This window comes from Podarcis cretensis (assembly GCF_951804945.1).
Source record: "Podarcis cretensis genome assembly, chromosome: 15".
Classification (NCBI taxonomy): domain Eukaryota; kingdom Metazoa; phylum Chordata; class Lepidosauria; order Squamata; family Lacertidae; genus Podarcis; species Podarcis cretensis.
Window position 1 is genome coordinate 8477277 of NC_137185.1, and position 21262 is coordinate 8498538.

General features: G+C 43.4%; 2 protein-coding genes across 6 annotated transcripts in view; one reads left to right on the top strand and one right to left on the bottom strand.

The window, feature by feature from the left end:
* Positions 1-21262, bottom strand: part of NF1 (neurofibromin 1) — a 162184-nt gene that overhangs the window by 123440 nt on the left and 17482 nt on the right. For 3 of the 4 annotated variants that reach the window (XM_079955334.1, XM_079955336.1, XM_079955335.1), the window contains exons 6-20: positions 19652-19719; positions 18941-19016; positions 17741-17898; positions 16464-16637; positions 15151-15273; positions 14174-14248; positions 12516-12647; positions 6551-6685; positions 4923-5036; positions 4496-4575; positions 3009-3132; positions 2571-2726; positions 1698-1944; positions 1038-1111; positions 348-431 (exon numbers count right to left, since the gene is read on the bottom strand). In XM_079955334.1, coding sequence (XP_079811460.1) covers positions 348-431; positions 1038-1111; positions 1698-1944; positions 2571-2726; positions 3009-3132; positions 4496-4575; positions 4923-5036; positions 6551-6685; positions 12516-12647; positions 14174-14248; positions 15151-15273; positions 16464-16637; positions 17741-17898; positions 18941-19016; positions 19652-19719 — 1820 coding nt within the window. Of the gene's footprint in view, positions 1-347; positions 432-1037; positions 1112-1697; positions 1945-2570; positions 2727-3008; positions 3133-4495; positions 4576-4922; positions 5037-6550; positions 6686-10230; positions 10291-12515; positions 12648-14173; positions 14249-15150; positions 15274-16463; positions 16638-17740; positions 17899-18940; positions 19017-19651; positions 19720-21262 lie in introns of those variants that run through there. The other variant, XM_079955337.1, reaches the window with a different exon arrangement.
* EVI2A (ecotropic viral integration site 2A) overlaps positions 1-21262 on the top strand; it is a 199145-nt gene that overhangs the window by 74612 nt on the left and 103271 nt on the right. The window lies entirely within an intron of this gene.

Consider the following 21262-nt stretch of genomic DNA (forward strand, 5'->3'; position numbering starts at 1 on the left):
AAATCAATTACTTGGCTTTCCCTAAGCATTATAAGTCAGCAAACCAGGAAAGAGCATTAAGAAGACGATGACAGATCTTGGCTGTATGAGCCAGCAAGATGAGAAGATCCCTATAAAGCTAGATTCTCTGAAGGGCAGCACATTAGCCCAGGGCTGGGGAACCTCTGGCCCTCCAGATGCTGCTGAACTACAACTCCCATCATCCCTGACTGTGGCCGTGCCTACTAGGGCTGATGGGAATAGTAGTTCAGCAAAAAACGGACGGCCAAAGGATCCCCACTCCTGTGCATTAGATGCTAAAGAGAAGCAGAGAAAAAGATCTGCAAGGTATTTCTGAAAGGCCTTACCTGGCCATCTTCCATTTTAGCCTTCGGAAAGTTGAGGATCAAATTTGTAGCTGTCTCCCATTTTAAATGTGTGGCTTCCCAAGCCTGGAACACGACAAAAGAAAAAGAACGGTTCTAAATACCTTCTAGAAAATACCAGATGGCACTTGGTGAAGACCTTTTTCCCCAGCAGGCATTTCAAGTAAGCAGGTTTTACGATTTTATGGTAAACTGATTTTTATCTTTATTGCAGCATTTTAACCTTATCATACCCAGCTTAGAGACTATAAAGTGCTTAATTAATTAAATAAGTGTTCTGGTCCCAGCTCTCTGTAATTGGATGAAGGGGCGATATATAAATTTAATGAAACAAAATGAAACAACAACAACAATAATAATAATAATAATCAGCTTACAACTGAAATAATAGATATGGGAACCAGTATTTTTGCTTTTAAGTGGCTGCTGGAAATTTGTATTTTAAAGAGTGCCTTCCATGAAGTGTGACTTGGCCATTATACAATGTGCACTGAATTCATGCACTGAATTAAGGTTTGTTTTCATATTTCTGTGTATATATTTACTATTTAATCTGTTTTCTGATACCTTAATTTAATGCTGCCATGGAAACATTTGTTAGGAAGTCCTTATCCAGTGTTATCCGACTGCCAAGGAAGAATACTTTTGCCCAAGAAAACTGAAATAATGTACCTCAGTGTTACCTGCCGTCGGATGTTCAATTCGCCTTAGCAATGCCATCACTCTTTTCTGGAGAGCTGCTCTTCCTAAAGGCATGTGGTCAGAAATTCAGTACATTTTCAACTTTTAAAAGGTTGCTTTGTTGAAAACTTTATGGAAGTTTCCTCTACCAATAAACATCCTTAATCAAAAAAGACTGACAAGACATATCTGCATTAATGCTTGCCTTTGAACAAACAATTGCCCTTTAGTTTTCACAGAGACATTTTTGGTTAATGGGATTTAATGTACAGTGGAACCTTGGCTCTCAAACGGCTTAGTTGACGAACAAATTGGCTCCCAAACGCCAAAAACCCAGAAATAAGTGTTCTGGTTTTGAAATGTTTTTTGGAAGCCAAACATCCGTTGCTGCTGTCGGCTTTTGTTTCCGGGGTGCCTGCGCCAATCGGAAGCCGTGCCTTGGTTTTTGAACATTTTGGGAGTCCAACAGCCTTCCAGAAACGATTAAGTTTTAAAACCAAGGTTCCACTGTATCATTTTTAAATTGTTTATTATTTTTAAAGCAAAATTTCCAGCTTGAAACACCAACCTAAAAGTGCCCTCCACCCTCCTCTTTTCTTGTTCAATTTTCCCAAGCTCAACTGACAAGGCACCTTCTCTGCCCCTTCTCACCTGTTGACATCATGTTGCTCACGGAAGCAAACTCCATAAAGGTGTTGTAATTGGGCAAAAAGTTGTGAACCGACACCTCGTCCACGCCACATCTGATATCCGCTTCCTCGCAAAGATGTCGGAAACAGGACATCGCGACAAGCACTGCCTCAGTGTCGGGGCTCCAGAGGGACATATACAGGGCCACCTCCAATTTGGTCTGCGCTTGACGGCATATCGGCGTCCCGCTGCAGCCTGCAGCGCTTTCCTTGGGAGAAAGGACAACGGGCCACGCTAATCATTGCTGCTCTCCACAAACACAGTCAAGACAAGCCATGGCATTTTAAAGGACGTCTGCAGAGCACAAATGAATACAGCTCTCTATTGAGCTAGATCAGTAGTGGGGAACCTGCAGCCCTTCAGACGTTGTTGTGACTGCAACTCTCACCCGCCCTGGACTGTTGCAGCTGATGGGAACAGGGGCCTTGATGTTCAGCGAAGGGTGTTTCAAGCACGCGGCAGCCAAGGAAATGCCTTCCAGATGTTTTGGACTGCAACTCTCACTAGCCTCAGCCAGCATGGCCAGTGGTTAGAGATGATGGGTGTTCATTGCTGTAGTTCAGTATCTCTAGTGGGCACACCACTGGCTATTTTTGCTTCAGCAAGTACATTTCTAAGTGACCCTAATTCTATCACTGATGTGTTTTCATGTTCTTCCTAGCTTTCAGCAGCTGATGGGATACAGAACTAGGAATGTCTTGGTTCTGTGTGGCTGCTCTGCGTGGTGAGGTATCAGAATTGACTAAGGTCTGAAATAGCACCTCTAACTACTGTAGCAGTAATAGCAGCAGCAGCAGTGCTCTGTATGACAGCACTTGCGTTATGGTCACGTACCATGCAAAAGCTCCCTTTTCCTTTCCTAAGCGTAGCTCCTGGGATACAACGCATCATCTCTTCATGGTCAAGAGAAATTTGATTAGCTCCACCCCCAGAGACATCGCATCCTACCCCATAAAGGAAGAGAAAGGGACAGGAACTCCTATCTGATTGCTATGGGGAGAAAGAGAGGAAAAATAAATAAGTCACTCTGCTTTTGTAGGAGGTAAAGGAAATCAGACATGCACACACATACACAGGAGAGAGAGGTGTGTTTACTGGGGCTTTATCTATGAAATGAGAAAACAAAACACAATTTCACTTCCCTTTCTGAGTGGGAAAGCTAGCCAAATTTCCTTCCCATCCAATAACTATCCAATAAGCCAAGAGCTGGAGCAAGTCAGAAGCAGAAAGCCCCTTTTGAAATGCTTTTCAAGTTTCAAAGTGCTCACTTACTTTGTTTTTCAGAAGAAATGTGTTCCTGCAGATCAAAATCTCTCGCAGCCACTTGAGGATTTCTGTGCTGCTGAGAATCTGATTGCTTGTTAGCCGCTTGCATATACAAAACAGCATTTGTGAACTGCAAGAATTAGGAAAGTGCCAATCAATAGCCACTTATTAAAGTGCTTCCCGTAACTTCAGTGGCAATATTTGCAATAAGCAGCACATTACAACAGCTGTGATGACAAGAAGTACACATACTCAAGCCCCTGCAGGGGATCCCAGTGGATACCTGCCTTCTCCCCACACCAACACCCTCTCCTTTTGACAGTTTCCTAACTAGCATTCTAAAACCCTTTTGCAGGGCTACAGAATTTGTGTCAAGAATTTTGAGCACAACATAGCCTAAGAGATAAATAGGGGTTGGGGGGCAGTTTGGGTGAGGGGAACTAGAATAAACTGAGCTATTTCATTCATTCACTTTTTGGACCCACAAGCACATCTGAAAACCAGAGCAGCTGTTATGGGCACCACACACAAACTGCAACCAGGCACCCACCGCAACCTAACTGGCTACAACAGAATGTCTATTTTCAGAAGGGCCCGGGGCGGGGGGAGAGAGGCAGGGATCCTGCAGGCATCTAGAAAAGTCTTTGCGAGTACATGGGGGCCTGCAGGCACTACACTAGTAACCCTCTATTGTATACCCAGGGCTGCCTCGGCTGTCCACATAGGCAACAGTGGGTGCTCTTCATGTGAGGGGATGGACGGACACAGCACTAAAAATGGATCTGCTGAAGGGCTAGAGTGTTTGAAGGGCATCATAGAGCCTCTACAATTGGCAAAGAGAGTCTATGTGAGCCTCAACATAAACAATAGGGGCACCTCATAATTCCCAACTCCAACCCCCAAATAGCACATCTCAACAAGGAAGATCACACAGGGTCCTGGATAAATCATGTAAGATGGGGTATGGAATCTTTTCTGGCCAGCAGACCAGATGCTTATCTCCCTACTCCTGGGCAAGCCACGTTGGGCGGCTAGGGGCTCTGAATTTTCTACACCTGTGTCCTTCCCTGACATCCTTTCATTAGCACTTTCTTTCATCATGGGGCACTAAGTTGACATTTTCACCAGGCTTATGTAGTTTCAAATTTACATTCTATTGTTTCATCTCCTTTGCATGGGTCATTTTTTATTTTTATTTTTGTAATTGTGGGCATTCTTTCACTGGAAGGTATTTCCTCAAATAAATCTAAATTAAAAGCACTCCACTGGATTGAGCACTTCTGTGTCTGTTTCACCGATCTTTGGAAAGGGAAACCCAAAATATACAGAGTGTCCCACTGTATTGAAAAGAATAGGCAATTCAGTCTCGCCTCAGAGCAGCATTGTTTATACAGTATATAATTTTTGATCGTTTGTAGTTATGGTGCGTAGCCCAGGAAACTAGTCAGGAGAGAGACAATTCTTACCAAGCCCAAAACAGACAATGTACCCACCTGATCTCCCAGAATGTTTCGATGGGTGCATCTGGATTCCACAAGTCAATGCTGTCTAACTGATGGAGCACAAGCAAGGCCTGAAGGGGCCAAAAATGGAGAGACCGCTTAATTAACTTTATGCTCTACATATATTATTATTATTATTATTATTATGCTCTTCGTCTGTAGATCTCAGGGAGTTTCACAGCATAAAATTACAATATAAAAAACACAAAATGCATAATAAAAATAAGAACAAAAACAAAGCAATAATCTGCCTAGTTATGAAATGGGCGAGAGCCCATTTTTAAAGCCAGGACTTCAGACTGTGACACACTGTCGTTTTTTAAAAGAAGACTGGCTCACTTTGAAGCAGGGCATGGGGACACACATTCAGAGCTGCAAACAATACAGTAATGGGCTTGCATGTCACTTAGCTCCTGACCTCCATGGCTTCTTGTGCTATTTCAGGCATGCTGGATTGTGGCACCAGCTGGACAAGGCCTGTTATGAGTTCAGCGGTGCTGCCCTGAGTCTCAGGACCTTGTTTCCTTGGATTCTGTAAAGGAAAGTACAAAATGATAAGGTGCGGGTTCACTGACATTCATATTCCAAATTCACTGGTGTAATTTCCCTGTATACTTTAAAAAAATATTGCAGAGAAGTAGACCCCTGATCCTCCAAGCCAGCTCTTGCCCTGCAGGTCATCCTTGGAGGAAACCTTTGTGTCTTCTGAAAGACTTCTGTATATTTCTTCACTAGAGGGGGAGCTCACACACCCTGCCACCACTAGAAACAGCCCTTCATTAACATAGGGAGCCAACCTGAGGCTCTGTTAGGTACTATGTAGGTTTCAGGTCATACCCCGGGCTGCTAGGAAGAAGGAACAGGCAATGCTTGATTCTGCATGTTTGGAAATATACAATCCAGTTGATATCCACACCCAATAAACATTTTTTTTTGTTTTTGAGATGGGGGATTTAAACATAGACAATTCCTCTACATGTAGTGCATAGCAGTACCGTCCAGGAAACATTCAACAACTTGATTCTTCTGGGCATACTAAGTGACTCCAGGCTTCTTCATAACTTTAGATTGAAAAATTCTACTAGGATTGGGCATTTTGTTTGTCCTAAGGGTCAGGAATGCTGCGCGCCTTCCTTTTCTAGGCTCAACGAACCAAAGCATGCAGCAATGAAACTATCTTCCAAAAAAAAAAGGGTTGTCTGCACACTGATCATAGGGTTGCATGTATGCATACATACATAATTTTATTTGTACGTTGCCTTTCCACAGTTCAAACAATGCTCATGGTGGCTTACATGAAAAATATAACACTACAATATAATAAAAGTAATCATAAACAACTGCTCCTTCTTCTGCTTTCACTTAATCATGCCATATTCTGTATGCTATAAATTGTACGAACGTAGGTTCATGAGACACGTGATGAAGGAGGGTGGTCATTTTAGATAATAGCATCCACAAAATTATGCCAACCTACTAATAAGGGTTAAGGGACGTGGTTGGTGCTGTGGAGCCTAGGACTTGCCGATCAGAAGGTTGGCGGTTCGAATCCCCGCGACGGGGTGAGCTCCCGTTGCTCGGTCCCAGCACCTGCCAACCTAACAGTTCAAAAGCACGTCAAAGTGCAAGTAGATAAATAGGTACTGCTCCGGCAGGAAGGTAAACGGCGTTTCCGTGCGCTGCTCTGGTTTCACCAGAAGCGGCTTAGTCATGCTGGCCACGTGACCCGGAAGCTGTACGCTGGCTCCCTTGGCCAGTAAAGCGAGATGAGCGCCGTAACCCCAGAGTCGGCCACGACTGGACCTAATGGTCAGGGGTCCCTTTACCTTTACCTTACTAATAAAGGTTACTAATTCTTTTTTCCATTCCAAATCATGTGTTCTATCCCATTGGAATGGAAACTGCTATCAATACTAAACTTTCTTATGGAAGTTTAGTACAGGGAAATTGTTGGAAAGTCAATGCCTTGTTTTTCATTCAAAGACTGTAAAAGAAACCCCGAGAGTTGGTGTTTCATTTCATTTTTAAAAAATAACTTTTACTTACACAGAGCAAAAGTTTAGGGTCAGCATGGATCAGCTTTACCATAGATAACAACAAGACCTTGTAACTTCTGGTTTCAACATCTGTAGGCTTTTCTTTAAACTTAAGGCTCGTCATTTTCTCTTTAAATGTAAGACTCTAAGGGTGGGGAAGAAAACATGATATGACTGTCAACAAGGCACTAAATACTCCAAATATGCAACTCACCACTCTTTTAAAAAGTAATACTTATACAATTAATGTCATATAGCATAGTAATGGAAAGCATTTAAATATGAGTAGACTAGCCAGGTTTTATCATTCAACCTCTTCTTGTTAGCTGAGCTGACATTTCCATGGAACCTTCAAAACGATCCCAATATTTATTTCCTGAGCACTTTTAGCCAATGCTGAATCTACTATTGTGACGACCCAGGAAAGAAGAGCCCAGGTGGGACAAGCTCGCTGAAAACGTAAATTTGGTCTGCAGTATAAGTTTTTTAAAAAGCAAACTGACTGTTGGAATCATCAGGAACAAGACTGAAAACAGAACTGGCCGCCTATTTTGTAGTTGCACTTGGAATACTGGGCAGAATTCTAGTTGCTCCATCTTAAGCAGAATGTCACAGAACTGGAAGTAGTAGCAAGAACAAGGTGAGGCCAGGAGGCTGAACAGCACAAGAGACATTTGTGTTCCATTATGATAAACTCTGCAGGAAAAGGCCAAAGGTCCGTCTAGTCCAGTGTGCTATATTTCACAAGAGCACGACTCTGAGAAGCCCAAAAGCAAGTCATGAAGGCAACAGTCCTCCCCTGCTGTTGTGTTTGGAGCTGGAGTCCGGTGCAGGCCAGCAATAAATTAAAACGCTATGTCAGTGAATTAACGCTTTATTCAATGCAACCAAAACAGTGCAGGCCTATCAGAATCGATTTATTACGGTCACAGACCAGAGACATGGACATATACAGGAATAGAGAACATGTAAATAAAAATAGGTTAAAATTAAACTCAATGCAGGCTTAGTGATCCCAGCAACTCTTCCCAGTAGCTCTTGCTCCAAGGAGGCAGACGTGAGGACTGAAGGTCCCTGCCTTCCCACAGCTGCCTAAATACCCTCCTCTCCAGGATTTTTCCCAAGCAGTTGTAGACTGAGCCTGCTCACAACCACTCTCTGCTCTTTTTCCTTTCTCTGCATGTTCTAGGAGATCAGGCAGGAGGGGAGCTGGTTGCAGCAGGAGGGGGAGACTCCCTGGATTCTTCAGCAGCCTGTCTGATCAACCAACCTTCTCTCCAGCCTCCGCTTCTGCCCCTGAACCTGGACTGTTTTCTGCCCCAGCCACATCCTGCCTACTAAACCCTGTTGCCCCTTCAGCTTCCAACATCCGCTCCTTCCAGTCTGCTCCCTCTTCTCTCTCTGACCACTGATCATCCCACCACCAATCCCTTGGCTCTGACGCTTCTTCCCCTGGGGTGCACCTTGGGGGTTCCCCGGCTGCTGTCTCCCACCATTCCTCTGCATCCAGCCAGTCCATGACATGTTGCTCTCAAGAAAGTGGCCTTTAGTGGCTGGCTGCCCCTGAACATGGAGCTTCCATGTAAGCAACACGGCTAGAAGATGTTTGTAGACCTATCACACTATGCAGAATCAAAATTGAACTACGGTCCAAGGACACGGTGGTTAAGGATACAAGTCGGGGTGGCCTTATTCCAAACTAGTAAATAATGAGCTGGCAAAGCAGATGAATGCTGCTCATGTACACAGAGGAGCAATTGCTTTCCCCATTGAACGTGCAACGCCCAGTCTCAGTTTACCGCAATTCAAGATAATGACAAATCAGCAAATGAAGCCCTACTCAGCAGCTTCACACTGAAACTTTTTCTGTCTTGTGTGGGTGACTTTCGTATTTGCTGTTGAATGTCCAAGATATGGCAAATAGGAGCATGGAATCAAGGAGAAACTGCTCTCCCCATCTTACACATTCCAAAAAAACAGATCCTGGTTTGGCAGTCTCTTAAAAACCATGATTTACTGAAGGCTGCCAGTTAAGATGCCATACCAAACCACAGTTTGGCAATACATCCCAACCACCTCAACACTGATTCCCTCCCTGCCACATATTTAAAAAACAGAAAATAAAACGTAAAGAACTAAATGTAGAAAAACGCCACTGCCCATTTAAAATTGTGGCTGATCTCTCTTTTAAAAAGCAAGTAAATAAATCTATGAATGTTTTTGCTAACCAAACAAACATATGGGCTGCTTCAATCCAAATCTGGACATTTTTTAAAGTATTTCCCTTGGTTGTCCGCAATTGACCAAAAGCTATGGAACTCAGGGCTGCATGTAAGCTAGACAATCACCAGGAAAAGCAGAACATGAAATATGAAATCAGCGGTCACTCTAAGAATCCAAGTTTACTTGGGAATAAAGCTTCTAGGCCTCAGGCAAGCAGGGTATTATGAACCAGAGGAGGTTTCCAAGAAGGCCTTCGAGCGGCAAGGTTCTTTCTCTTTACAAACTCCCCTCCAATCCATGACCACATCAACCCTTGCCATAAGATTAGAAATTCTTGGCAGTCCTGAACCTTAGGAGCAGAAATGCACAAATACAAGCACAGTTATTCTCATTCCTAGCAGAGAATGATATTGATAACTAAGCAGGCACAGTCCTAACCCAATCTGCACACAACAATGTATGCATATTAATGGCGATAAAATACAAAATATGTTTTCATGTTAATGAATTGTTTTCTATTTCTACACACACAAGACACCCAACAGCAGGACCAAAATCGTATGCATCAACATACTAAAAACAAATTATCTAAATGAAGGTGGGAGGTGGGCAGAGAGAATGAGTTGATCATTCTTTGAGGGTAAACCCTCTAAACCATCTCAGTGAAACTGCAAACTTTTTAAAAATAACAATGGATTTAGTTACTCAGAAATAAAAAGAAGTTTATGAATTTGTTCTCAAATCTAGTATTTGATAGCTGATGTTACAACTGCACACTATTTTCACAAAGAAATCTAATAAGAATACAGATTTAATAGTGCTTCCTTCTGAACAAGAAAAGGGTTCCGCTTTCAGAAGCCAATTCCCTACTCACATCTTAACTGCAGTCAAGGCACTGACTGCTGACTTCAGCATTTATCTTAACCATGGTCAGGACTACCCAGGATTTGAAACCGACATTGAACTGCATGCTGAAACACTAGTTTGTCACAAACAAGGTGAAGGTCGGTGCTGATGTATCCTCTAAACATGGTTGAAGCAGGGAAAGAGGAATTTCCTCCTGAAAGAGGGAGAATATACAGCCCTATGGCTGTCTCCTAACCATGGTTATACTTACACCAGCCCCAGAAAAAAATCTTTATTGTTAACTCATTTGTCAAAGAGCAAAAATAAAGAACTCGCAGTTTATACTGAAGGAGGGCATCACTTCATGTTTAAGAAAACAAGTTGTGATAAATTAAGGGATGCGAGGGCAGGGGAATAATGGAGAGAATAAAACCGCTCATGTCACCTGGTCTGTGAAATGGGTTTTAATTGTTTCATTACAGCCAACAGGTGAAAGCATGCTACATAATCAATCACTGAAATGAAGTGACATGACTGTAGTGGTAACTATACACAGAAAAGTCACGGGGGGAAATAAGGGAAAGCTTTTCTGTGGTAGTTAACAATGGGTCATATACTTACAGCAACAGAAGCCCACTGCAATGCATAGCAGTGACTGGTTGGCATCTGATCATGTGAGCGACAGCAGCCAATATGAACAGAAAATAAGAAGCAGAAGACAAAGTGCCGCCAATCAGTGTCAGAGCTGCAATGCACAACTGTTCGTTCTTTTCCTCCCCATATATGAACACATAGATCCTTAAATTTCCAAAGAAATCAGTCCCATGGCTGAGTCGTGAGGAACAGTTTCAGCTGCAAAGTGGGTGTGTTTGTATGGGTATGTCTTTGCATCTGACAACACAGCTTGACAGCTCAAGGGCCCTTTAACTCAGCTTGGGACATCACATTCCCTCACCTGAACCAAACTCTCAATACTGCTGTGAGAATGAGTGTGTGTGTGTGTGTGTGTGTGTGTGTGTGTGTAGAGCTATATCTGTGTATAACAACACCTGGTTTTAATTCATTTTTCTTAAAAAATGTGGGTAGCAAATTAAGAAGCAAAGATGCAATGTGAAGCTACCAAGTAGCAACAGAGATGCAGAATTCATTGAAATAAAGAGGGCCAAGGCAGCCCTAATCATCTGAATGTAATTCTACACAATCCTCCTACGGCAAACCATCTGGGACCACCAGATGCTGCAGCTCTCTAGAAGCAAGAGTGAACTTTGGGAGAGGAGACTATGGAGAGCCATATGCAAGAGTGGAATGGGTATCTTTGATCAACAGCAGAGAAGACAACAGAACACTATTTGGGGAAGGGTCTGTAGCTCAATGACTGCTTTGCATGCAGAAAGTCCCAGAGGCAATCCCTGACATCTTCAGATAAGGCTGGAAAAGACCCCTGCCTGAAATCAAGGACAGCTGCTGCCTGTCAGTGCTGATAATACTGGTCTGGGATGGACCATGTGTCAGCTTCCTATGCAGTTACTTTTTCTGAGAGACAAGTGTTACTATCACAATACAAAGAGATTCAAGAAGCTGCAAGGCATTGGAACCAGCGTGAACTACAGAGGCAAATGCCTGCAAAGCCTGAGAACCACAAGCCTACACTGTTCACAGAAAACACTCTGCATATAGCATACATAATTCTTGTTGCCAAAAAACCCCACCCCAGCACAATTCTCCTTCTACACTCCTACATTATCACTGATCTGAACTGCCAACATGCTGTAATATGGAGCAACGAAACAACTGACAGCACAAGAAACTTCCATGAAAAAACATCTCTGTAATTTGCTGACAAAGCCGGAAAAGCAACAGCTTGGCAGTAGAGCGCATGCAAAGCACGCAGAAGGCCCTAGGTTTAATTTGCCAGCATCTCTTGATTAAAAAGAAAGCATGGAAAAACCTGTGGTCCTCCAAAGGTTGCTGGACTTCAACTCCCATAATCCCTTGACCATTGGGCCATGCAGGCTGGGGATGATGAGAGTTGGGAGTCCAGCAATGTCTAGATGGTCACAAGTCTCCCAACCCCCAAGATAAATGACCTAACAAAGCAGGTCCCCTGTCTGAGACCTTGGAGAGCAGCTGCCAGTGAGACAACTTCCATCAGCTTCAGCCAGCGGCCCAGCTGTGCCCCTATCTCAACAGGGACACCCTAACTATTGTTGTCTATGCTTTAGTAAACCTCTAGGTTAGATTACTGCAACCCATTACACTTGGCCTGCCTCTGAAGACAGCTGGGAAATTTCAGCTGGTGCAGAATTTGGCAGCCAGGTTGCTCACTGGGGCAATCCTGGCTTGACTGAGCTAGCTGCCAATTCGTTTCCGGGCCCAATTCAACTTTTTTCATTCAATGGATCACTTCTATGATCTACATTTTTATGTATATTTTACATGTTTCAATGCACTTCATATTCATGTCACTATCTATGTCTGGGTCAGAAGACTCAAAAAAAATGGGGGGCAGGGGGGGCAATGTTGGTGTGAGCAGTACTCCTCTGACCCACCTGTCCCATGTAAATTTCACCCTTCAAATATTTCTGGAATGGCATAGGATCCAAAGCCCAGGCACTCCAGTAGCCAAGTCTACTCGTGTTTGACTTTTCTTCCTATGGTCTTGGAAGTAAAGAGTACCACTAGCCAAACTCTCTTCTTGGTTGACTTGGGACAAATCCAAACCTGGGATTTGCTTGGGACGCAAGAAATATCATTGGGGAAAGCATTAGAACTTCTGCTTTTAAGGACTGCGGCATTTGCACCACCTTCTATGATATAACAGAACATCAAGGAGAAGTAATGAACACACTTCCTTTTTTTAACAACAACAAAATCTAACAACTGAAAAATGAGGAGCAGGGCCTTACCGGTGTCATGCGAATCGGTGTGTGCATGCCAGAACCTTGTAGAGCTTTATGGAGGGTTTCACTAAACATGCTGCGGAGTTCCACTGAATGACAGTATACAGCGTCAATCTTGGGCCACCAGTCAAGTGCAGACTAAGGTAATGCCGGGGGTGGGGGGAGAGAATACCAACAGAGATCACAAAATGAAACCTAGAAAAGATTTCAATGGGGCACGCAGGCCCAGCAGCCTGATCCTGCGAATCGCATCCCTAAAGCATCCCTGACTCGTGTTCAGTGATCCCTTGAAAGCCTCCAGGGAAGATCCCATTTTCTTCTTTATGTTACTATTACATTTAAATCCCACTTTTTCTCAAGGAAGCTCGAGAGGGTGTACACTTTTCTGCCTGTCTCCATTTTATCCTCACAACCACCCTGTGAGGTAGGTTAGGCTGTGAAGTAATGACCGGCCCACAGTCACCCAGCAGGCTTTCATGGCTGAGCGGAGAGCTGAACCTAAAGTTTTTGTCTGCGTCTCAGAACTCAGAAAAACGGAGGAGTGGGGAGGCAACGGCCGTTAATAACCGTGAGCAAAAGTCTCCTGCAGAAGGGCGCTTCCAATTTCAGTAGGAAAGAAGCCCTGAACGGATTGGCGGCTTAAAGAAACACAGCTTTGGTAGCGATGGTCTCCAGTTGTTAAGTTTTTGTTTTCATGCTGTTTCTAGAAGTAGCTAATAGGAATCCTTGCCGCCCTCCTTCCCAGTGGGGATGAATCAGTGGTGCTGAGCAATACAGCACCCTTCCAGGTGGTAATCCCATACATAACATCTGGAAGCCATTCTTGCTGCTGTGGAGGGAGGCCTGGTAAAGGCCAGTGGACACAATGCTAGCCAATCCTCAGCTACGGCTAAGGGATCGGGAACAAACCACAGGAATTGCATGCAGCCTTCCCTCTCGGGCAAATTCTCCCCAAACTGCTTGACCATCGTTTTGCCATTGCGTCTGCATGGATGTTAAAGGTGGCTAATGAAAACCAGGAAGCCTTCTTTTGAAGGAGGATTTGAAACTCTAATTCTGAAGCTAGCTTGAAATGTCAGGGTCTCACCTGGCTTGCCTTAACCGGTTTATATCCATGCAGACATAAATGTGAAATCCAGATAAAGAACATTGGAGGTGTGTGCACATCTGAAGGAAGTGTGCAATTTCAGGGCCAAATCCTGACCTTCCCATCCATGCTAAGTGTCTACTATTTATTTATATTATTACTTTTATATCCCACCTTCCTTCCAAGGAACTCACAGTGGCAGACACGATTCGCTCACTTCCCATTTTATCCTCATAACAACCCTGTGAGGCAGGTTAGTGAAAGGACAGTGGCTTTCCCAAGTTATTATATACAGTTTACAATTTTCAATGATACTACTTATCACGTACATTTGGCATCTACAGTTGCTGATGGAATGCCAACATATCAATAGATGGGCAGTAGAAATGGGATTCTGATGTCTAGAAAGCCTCTGCTGGTTTGGGGGATAATCCACCCTTGAAATGCAATTGCCCACGTAACTTCAACAGGCAAGCTCTCCACCTTCCCCCAGTCCCATTCTCCTTTTCCACTTCTAATCAAATCACTACCATTTCTGAACAAATTACCAAGTCTTTTTGATAACTCAATAACTTACATTTGTGATTATACGGTGGAGTGAATTTACCAGCACATAATGAAATGTTGATGGGGAATTCTGTGCCAGGCAAGTCTGCAAAAGAGGAAGGGAAACATTTATAAGGTTTCCTTCTGCAACAAACACAGAAGTCAAAGGGTTACAAAGCTCCATCGAAATGAGCAGGACTTGTTAAAGGACAATTTTCTGCAGGAATGAAGTGAACACCTTTCCCCATGCAACCTATTTATTTAGTTAAAAGCATTCATTAAACTACTTAAGATTTTTAAAAATCTAAGCCATGTGAAAACAAAACATATAACTGAAACAAAAACCCAACCTAAATCCAACAAAGCAATACAAAAACCCATGAAAATGTATGGAAACAAACAGAAACAGAAATACGGAGGATTCAAACATGTAAAGCGGGGTCAAACCTTACAGGTTAGGAAAAATCTGAACAAAAAGATACATCTTCACAGAACGCCTGAAACAACTGGTGGCAGCTACTTTGTATATAGCAGAGGGAATGGCATTCCACAGTACAGGAGCAACAGAAGAAAATGCCGGATTTGGGGTCACCACCCAATGATACTCTGAAAGGCATGGGACTACTAGTAGAGTTTCCCCAGATGTTCTAAGTGATCTTATAGGTCTATACAGAGGCAGGCAGCCTGGTCTCACAGTGGTCCCATGTTGTTGGGTTTTCAAGGGAGGCGTTCTTGGTGGACTGTGTCCAAAGAAAATAAAAGATTACTAGGGCTTCTTCAGTCAATTCAAAACTTTAAAGTCACTAAAGAGCAGCAGGAAAGGTATCCTGAAAGCTAGCTACCTAAAAATAGATTTCTAGAAAACACTCAAACTGTAATTGCTGAGAAACAGAATTCTCTATTATTCATGACTCCCCAACCGCTGCTGACCCAGCCATCCTTCATATCCAGCGGCTCAAAAATAGCCTCAGGCTAGAGAGCATGTGCCTGCAGAGCCACAAGCCTCACCTTGAAGTGCTGGTTATTGTGTGGGTTGATGCGGAAGCAAGACACTAAGCAGTCGATCATGAGGTCTATGTCCGCATTCTGGTTGCCTCTTGAGAACGGCTTGCTAGGATTGAAGAGCAGGTTCTGAAAAACCAACAAACATGTGCCGCAGTTATTTTGGTCGGCACGTGCCGCGGGGCTACTCTTCAGAGAATGAGAAGAGCAAAGTGGCCCATCTTTTCTAAAGGATTAAGCGGCTATTTGAGGAAGTATTTTTGTCCTCCAATAAGAACAGAAACAGAAAGCTTTTGGGAACTAGTGAACCTTTTATGAAAAAAGCATGCCTTACAACAGAGGGAGGCGTACATTGGCCAAGGAAGTCAAAGTCAATGGGTCTGCTCTTTGAAGCGGGCATCAACTGATGCCACTGAGTGGCTTGAGCCAGAAATAGGGAACTTGTGGCCCTCCAGATGTTGTGGGACTCCAACTCCCATTATCCCAACATCTGGAGGGCCCTGTCATAAGTCTCAGTTGTCACAGTTAAGCAAGCAAGAGGACAACCCCCTGCAAGATTTTTAAGGATTTCTATGCAGCTTTCTCCTTGGACCATCTGGTAAAAGACTCAGGAGGCCTCCCAGTGTTATTGGGTGGCATTCAACTAGGTTTCACTCGGAAGAGATCCTTTGAAACTATTCTATGTAACTTAGACATGTTCACTAATTTCAATATGTTTATTGTGAGTAAAATTTAGTTGAATGCCACCCATTATCTCCCCTACACCACCATATACATGGTGTCCAGCGAGAGAGATGTTTATGTAGCTGGAAGAGTTTGGTCAAGCCTGCTCTATGCTAAAGTGAGAGTTTCGGTCTATGGCCAACTCTCAGTCCCCCCCAACCAACTTTTGATTTTATCAGTAGGGCAGAATTCTTTGCCTAGATTTTATTTTACAAAAATCCTGTATATGCACAAAATAGCACACCCTGACCAACCAAACTGTAGCTCAATTCTGTCATCACATCAAGCAACAGTTTGTGCCAACTCTAATTTAGAACCCACACCAATGGTTTGAGTTTCTAGGTGTCCAATAAGTAAACTATGGCTCTGCTTCCATTTCTTCCCACAGCTTTAAGCTCACTTCCATTTCCAAGTACAGCAGCCCCAGGAGGGGAAACAGTTTCTGTTAAATAGGAGTTGTGAATTCAGACCTCACACAAAGCCATGGCGAAGCTTCTCTTAACCACTCTTTGCAATGATGAGCCATGAAAGTTTCACTTAACAGTTCAAACTCCTAAGCTGAAATACACACACACAGCACTACAAAATCTTTTTACCTTCAGATCTACCACCATGGATTGAACTAGAAGGAAAATGACAGAGTTGTCTTCCCAGCTGATGTAGGTTGATGCTTTGCACAACTTAACGCAAGCAATGGCAGCACTTTCTGTCAACTGTCTGCTTCCACTGTGGCCTGAAAGTGCCTTCCTGAGGTTGTCCAAAAATAGCTTCTGCAGGATTCAAAACACAAAATCGGTCAGAAAGAGAAAAGAACTTATAACTCCATCCTGAGATACCAGGGCTCAAATTCCAGATCAGACACTGATCTGCCTTGAGGACAGTACTGCAAGACTCGTTTCCTGCTTCTCTGTCTGGCTTCCTTCCACCTGGCCTCAGAGACCAGGGCCTTGGATGACTCCTTCCTGCAAAAGCTGCTCCTTCTGAGGAAGGCACCTAGAACACTTTTCCTATGCTGGTTGCTAATGTGGATTTGCATAATACATTGAGAAATGATTGTTGCTTCTCTTGCACTTGCATGTTGATTTGCTTGCAGGTTTTGTCAGCCACTTTGGGTATTATGTGGGAAAGCAGCATATAAATGAATATGATGAGCAACCAGCAATAGTTTTTGTGTAGTCTGTGCTTTATCATATTAAGGCCATAGCCAATGCCTAGAAACATCTTTATATTATTATACCACAGTACTAGAAGGAATAATCCTTAACTTTTTTTTTTAAGCACACACAAAACTGACGCCACTGTCTACAACCTAGTACTCACCGAGACAGTCAGTCTGTCTCTGGACTTTACCCACTTCAGAAGGCTAAGAGGGCAGAATGCCCCTTTATGGAGAACATTCCCTGCACACAGAAAGCTAGAATGTCAGAGCAAATGTTTCTTGCCTAGCATTCTCTCCCATGTGCTACTTTGCTATGCGCTAGGAAATTTTCTTCTTTGGGGGAGCTCTCCTTCCATTAGGAAGAGACAGCAGTCCCAACACAGATTTTAAAGCATCTCATTGGATTTTAAAAACCGTGACTCAACTGGGGTCTCTCAGACACCAGTACTAGATCAGCAAAGTGGAATATTTTTCCTAGTTGCAGGAAAATTTAAAAAGGGAGAATAATGAAGCAAAAGGCTTTTAAGTACTCAAGCTCTTAGATTCAAGGAAGAATCATATGCAAATTATTTGCATGTAACGAGAGAGAAAGAGAAGTTCCAGTCCAGCCTCTTAATCAACATGCTTGCTTATTTATTTGTTTTTAAATCATCTATTTTCATATATGAAAGCCAGACTGGCATCAGCCAGAGATGGTATTGCAGCTCCCTTTACCTTGTTTATTTTGTTCTCCTCCACCCCATCCTTGTTAATGTTTTGGATGATTTCTGGACACAGGACGAGGAGGATTATTTGCAAGGGCCAAACAGCCGCCTTGCGTTTTGTGCTTTCAGCAAATCCATCCACCAAATCAAACAGCTTCTCTGCGCAATCTGTAGTGGAGGGAGGAGGTGACAACACATGCAGTTACTTCCGGGTAGGTTGAGGTGCAAAAGCTGAAATACCTCCCATGTTTGCCAGGAATGGTATTTCATAGCACTGTGATAACACTGCTCTTGAAAGGGAAAACACCCCAAGTCGGAGGCAGTATGCTTCTCAATACCAGTACAGTGGTACCTCAGGTTACGGACATCTTGGGTTACAGACACTTCGGGTTACAGACTCCGCTAACCCGGAAGTAGTACCTCGGGTTAAGAACTTTACCTCAGGATGAGAACGGAAATTGTGCGCCGGCGACGCGGCAGCTAAAGTGGTACCTCAGGTTAAGAACGCTTTCAGGTTAAGAACAGACCTCCGGACGAATTAAGTTCTTAACCAGAGGTACCAGTGTAGCTGGGAAATGCAAGTGGGGACAGGGTTGTGGTGCTCAGGTCCTGCTTAAAAGGTGTCCCACAGGCACCTGACCACTGTGAGAAGAGGACGCTGGTCCTCTAGATGGGCCATTTGCCTGACCCAGGAGGCTGTTCTTATGTGCTTATTCATTGTCAAATGTAGGATTTCATTTCAGCAATGTTTTTAATACAGAAACGAGTATCTGACCATGTTTTATCATGGGCAGGCTAGATATTTAACCAAACACATGGTACAACCCTCCTTGGACATTTCAAGCTTCAGATCACAAAAGCACACTTGAATGCTCTCCTCATAAGGAATTCCCCGAATATCAAGCTACATATCAAGAATACCTATTCCATTTCATATATTAGCTTTCTGCATATACAGACATTTTCTGCGAAGGGAAGAACCCTAGGACCCAATGGGATTTTGCAGGAAATAAGTCGACCACTGAAGTTTGCCAGCAATATAGACCTGCCCTCAATCTGCTGGAATGGAAAAAGGAGGAGTGCAACTTCTCCTCCGTATTGAAGTGGGTGACCTCTGAAATCAGGCAACAGTTGAGGCAAATAGTGGTTAACTGGAGAGACCCCACACCAGTTTATAAGGTATACAATCCAACTTCTGTTGATGCCTTACCCGCCAGATCTGTCTGCGGTGTCTGGTACAGCTTAGTAAACTCGTCCGGATAGTTTTCCACCCAGTTCCAAAATGCCTGTGGAATATAAAAGCACAGTTAGTTCAGGGAATTTATTTTGTTCAGGAGCAATAGTGATGAGTGATACAGTCGTCACCTTTCCAGTTTTATCTGGCAAAGCTCTGAGAGCCACTTCACTCGCTACAGACCACATGGTCTTGTGTGGCCCTACCTGGAGATGCTGGGGAGTGTTCCTGTATGCAAAGCAGATGCTCTGAAACTGAGCTGCGGACAAAATTCATGGGGAATATGGCTATTAATACCTACTAGCCACAATGGCTGTATGCTAACTCCAAGATAAGAGACTCTATGCTTCTGAATACCAGTTGCTTAGGGAATAATACCAGAAGGAGACTATTGTGCACATGCCCTCCTTGTGGGCTTCCCTAAAGAGGTATTTGGATGGTTATTGCTGACAAAGAGGAAAACAGACTAGGAGGGTCCTTAGTGTGATCCAGCTGCGGGGATGCTCTTCTGAGAAACAAAAGGCAAAGGTTTTTCGATAGTTTTGCATGGCCTGATTTTGGCTCTCTCCTTCCAGCAGAAAGAGTACTGGGTATGCACTCCAGTACCACAAAAACCCACAACAACCTATGAGCAGACACCTACACTCTTGCAGCTTCTGAAGACTTACAAGCCAGGAGGAAACTTGCCTTTTCAAGACTGTTGATAACCGCCAGTTGTGCTACTTTCTTGAGGGCTTTAAATTTAAAGGCCGTTTCTGTGAAAACAAGAAGAAAAAATCCACTCGTACAATGTGCAAGATGACAATAATGCTACGAAAACTGCCTGAGAATCACCTAAACAGCCACCCAAGTAGCAAATGCTGCATCATGGCCCATTATTTTTATACTTTGTTATGAACTTTGCTTCAGGATGAGAACAGAAATCGTGCTCCGGTGGTGCGGCGGCAGCGTGAGGCCCCATTATTTAAAGTGGTGCTTCAGTTTAAGAGCAGTTTCAGTTAAGAACGGACCTCTGGAACGAATTAAGTACGTAGCCAGAGGTACCACTGTACTTGACTATTCTTATGGAGACCATTGTGGTGTTGGGGTCAATGTTTGTACATTAAGATCTCCTGGATAGACTCCTTAACATCCCTCCAATATCTGAAATGTATTTGAGTGGGGTTGTGGGGGGGGGGGTTGTGGTGGTGCCTCAGTTATGGAACTGGTATTGTTGCGAGACCCTCTCTCCTCCTCCCACTTGTAATGATGGCCTTCCATCTCTATGTGAAGATTGTGGGTGTTTTGTTTGTTCGTTTGCAAACATGAGGTCCTTGAAATCAGCTAGTTTTTAATTTCCTTAAACATGGGTTTTATCCGTTGTTTTATTCCTCTGTGTTTGAGATTTATTTTATTTTATTGATGTTTTAATTTGCTGCAAGCCACCTTGAGCACTAAAAATGAATAGGTGGGGTGGAAAAAAAGTAATAAACTTTAATAACAAAAGCAGCAGCCAGGAAACTCCTGAACTGCACCTCAGCAGGGAGTAGACTTCTTTTTCATCTCAGTCCAAGAATCTCCCCAAATCCAGCTAGCTGTTAACAGGAGAGTAATACTACTAACATATCCATCAACTTTCAAAAGTAAAAATCAGGGCCAAACTGACTGAAAAAGTAAAAACTGAAATCATGAGGAGCCAGGAGGTGGCAAAAGAGAGAGAGAATGCAGATTTTACTGGAATCATGGCACTTGCCTTTGTGCCATATTCTTGATGCATCCTCAAAACCACTACCTACCCAGCACAGACAAATTTGCATAGTTACCTGCAAATTTTCTCCCTCATGTGCAAGCAGCAGCTATAGGGAGGCTAGCAAAGATTATTTGTAAACCGCTTTTAGGTTTCTGCAAACCACTTAGAGGTTTTCTTACAAATCAAGTGGCATATGAATTCTGTCAAATAAAAATAAAACAAACAAATAATAGAAAGCAATAGAAAAATAGCATACAACAAACATCCCCACCCCCAGGTAATAGAAACTAAAAACTGTGTGACCTGAAGGAAGGCAGAAGCCAGGGTGACTAAAGCAAAGGTGATAGTACCAACAGCTGCTGAAACAGGCCTGAGAATATTTCGCACCATTTGTTTGTGTTAATGTTTTAATTGTAAATTGCCTTGGTGCTTTGGCACAGCTCATATTTCAACAAACCACAAACAACATCTACACAATGCTTATGCACAGGCAATTATTAGTCAAGCTAGATCAGTGTTTCCCAAACTTGGCCCTCCAGCTGTTTTTGGACTACAACTCCCATCATCCC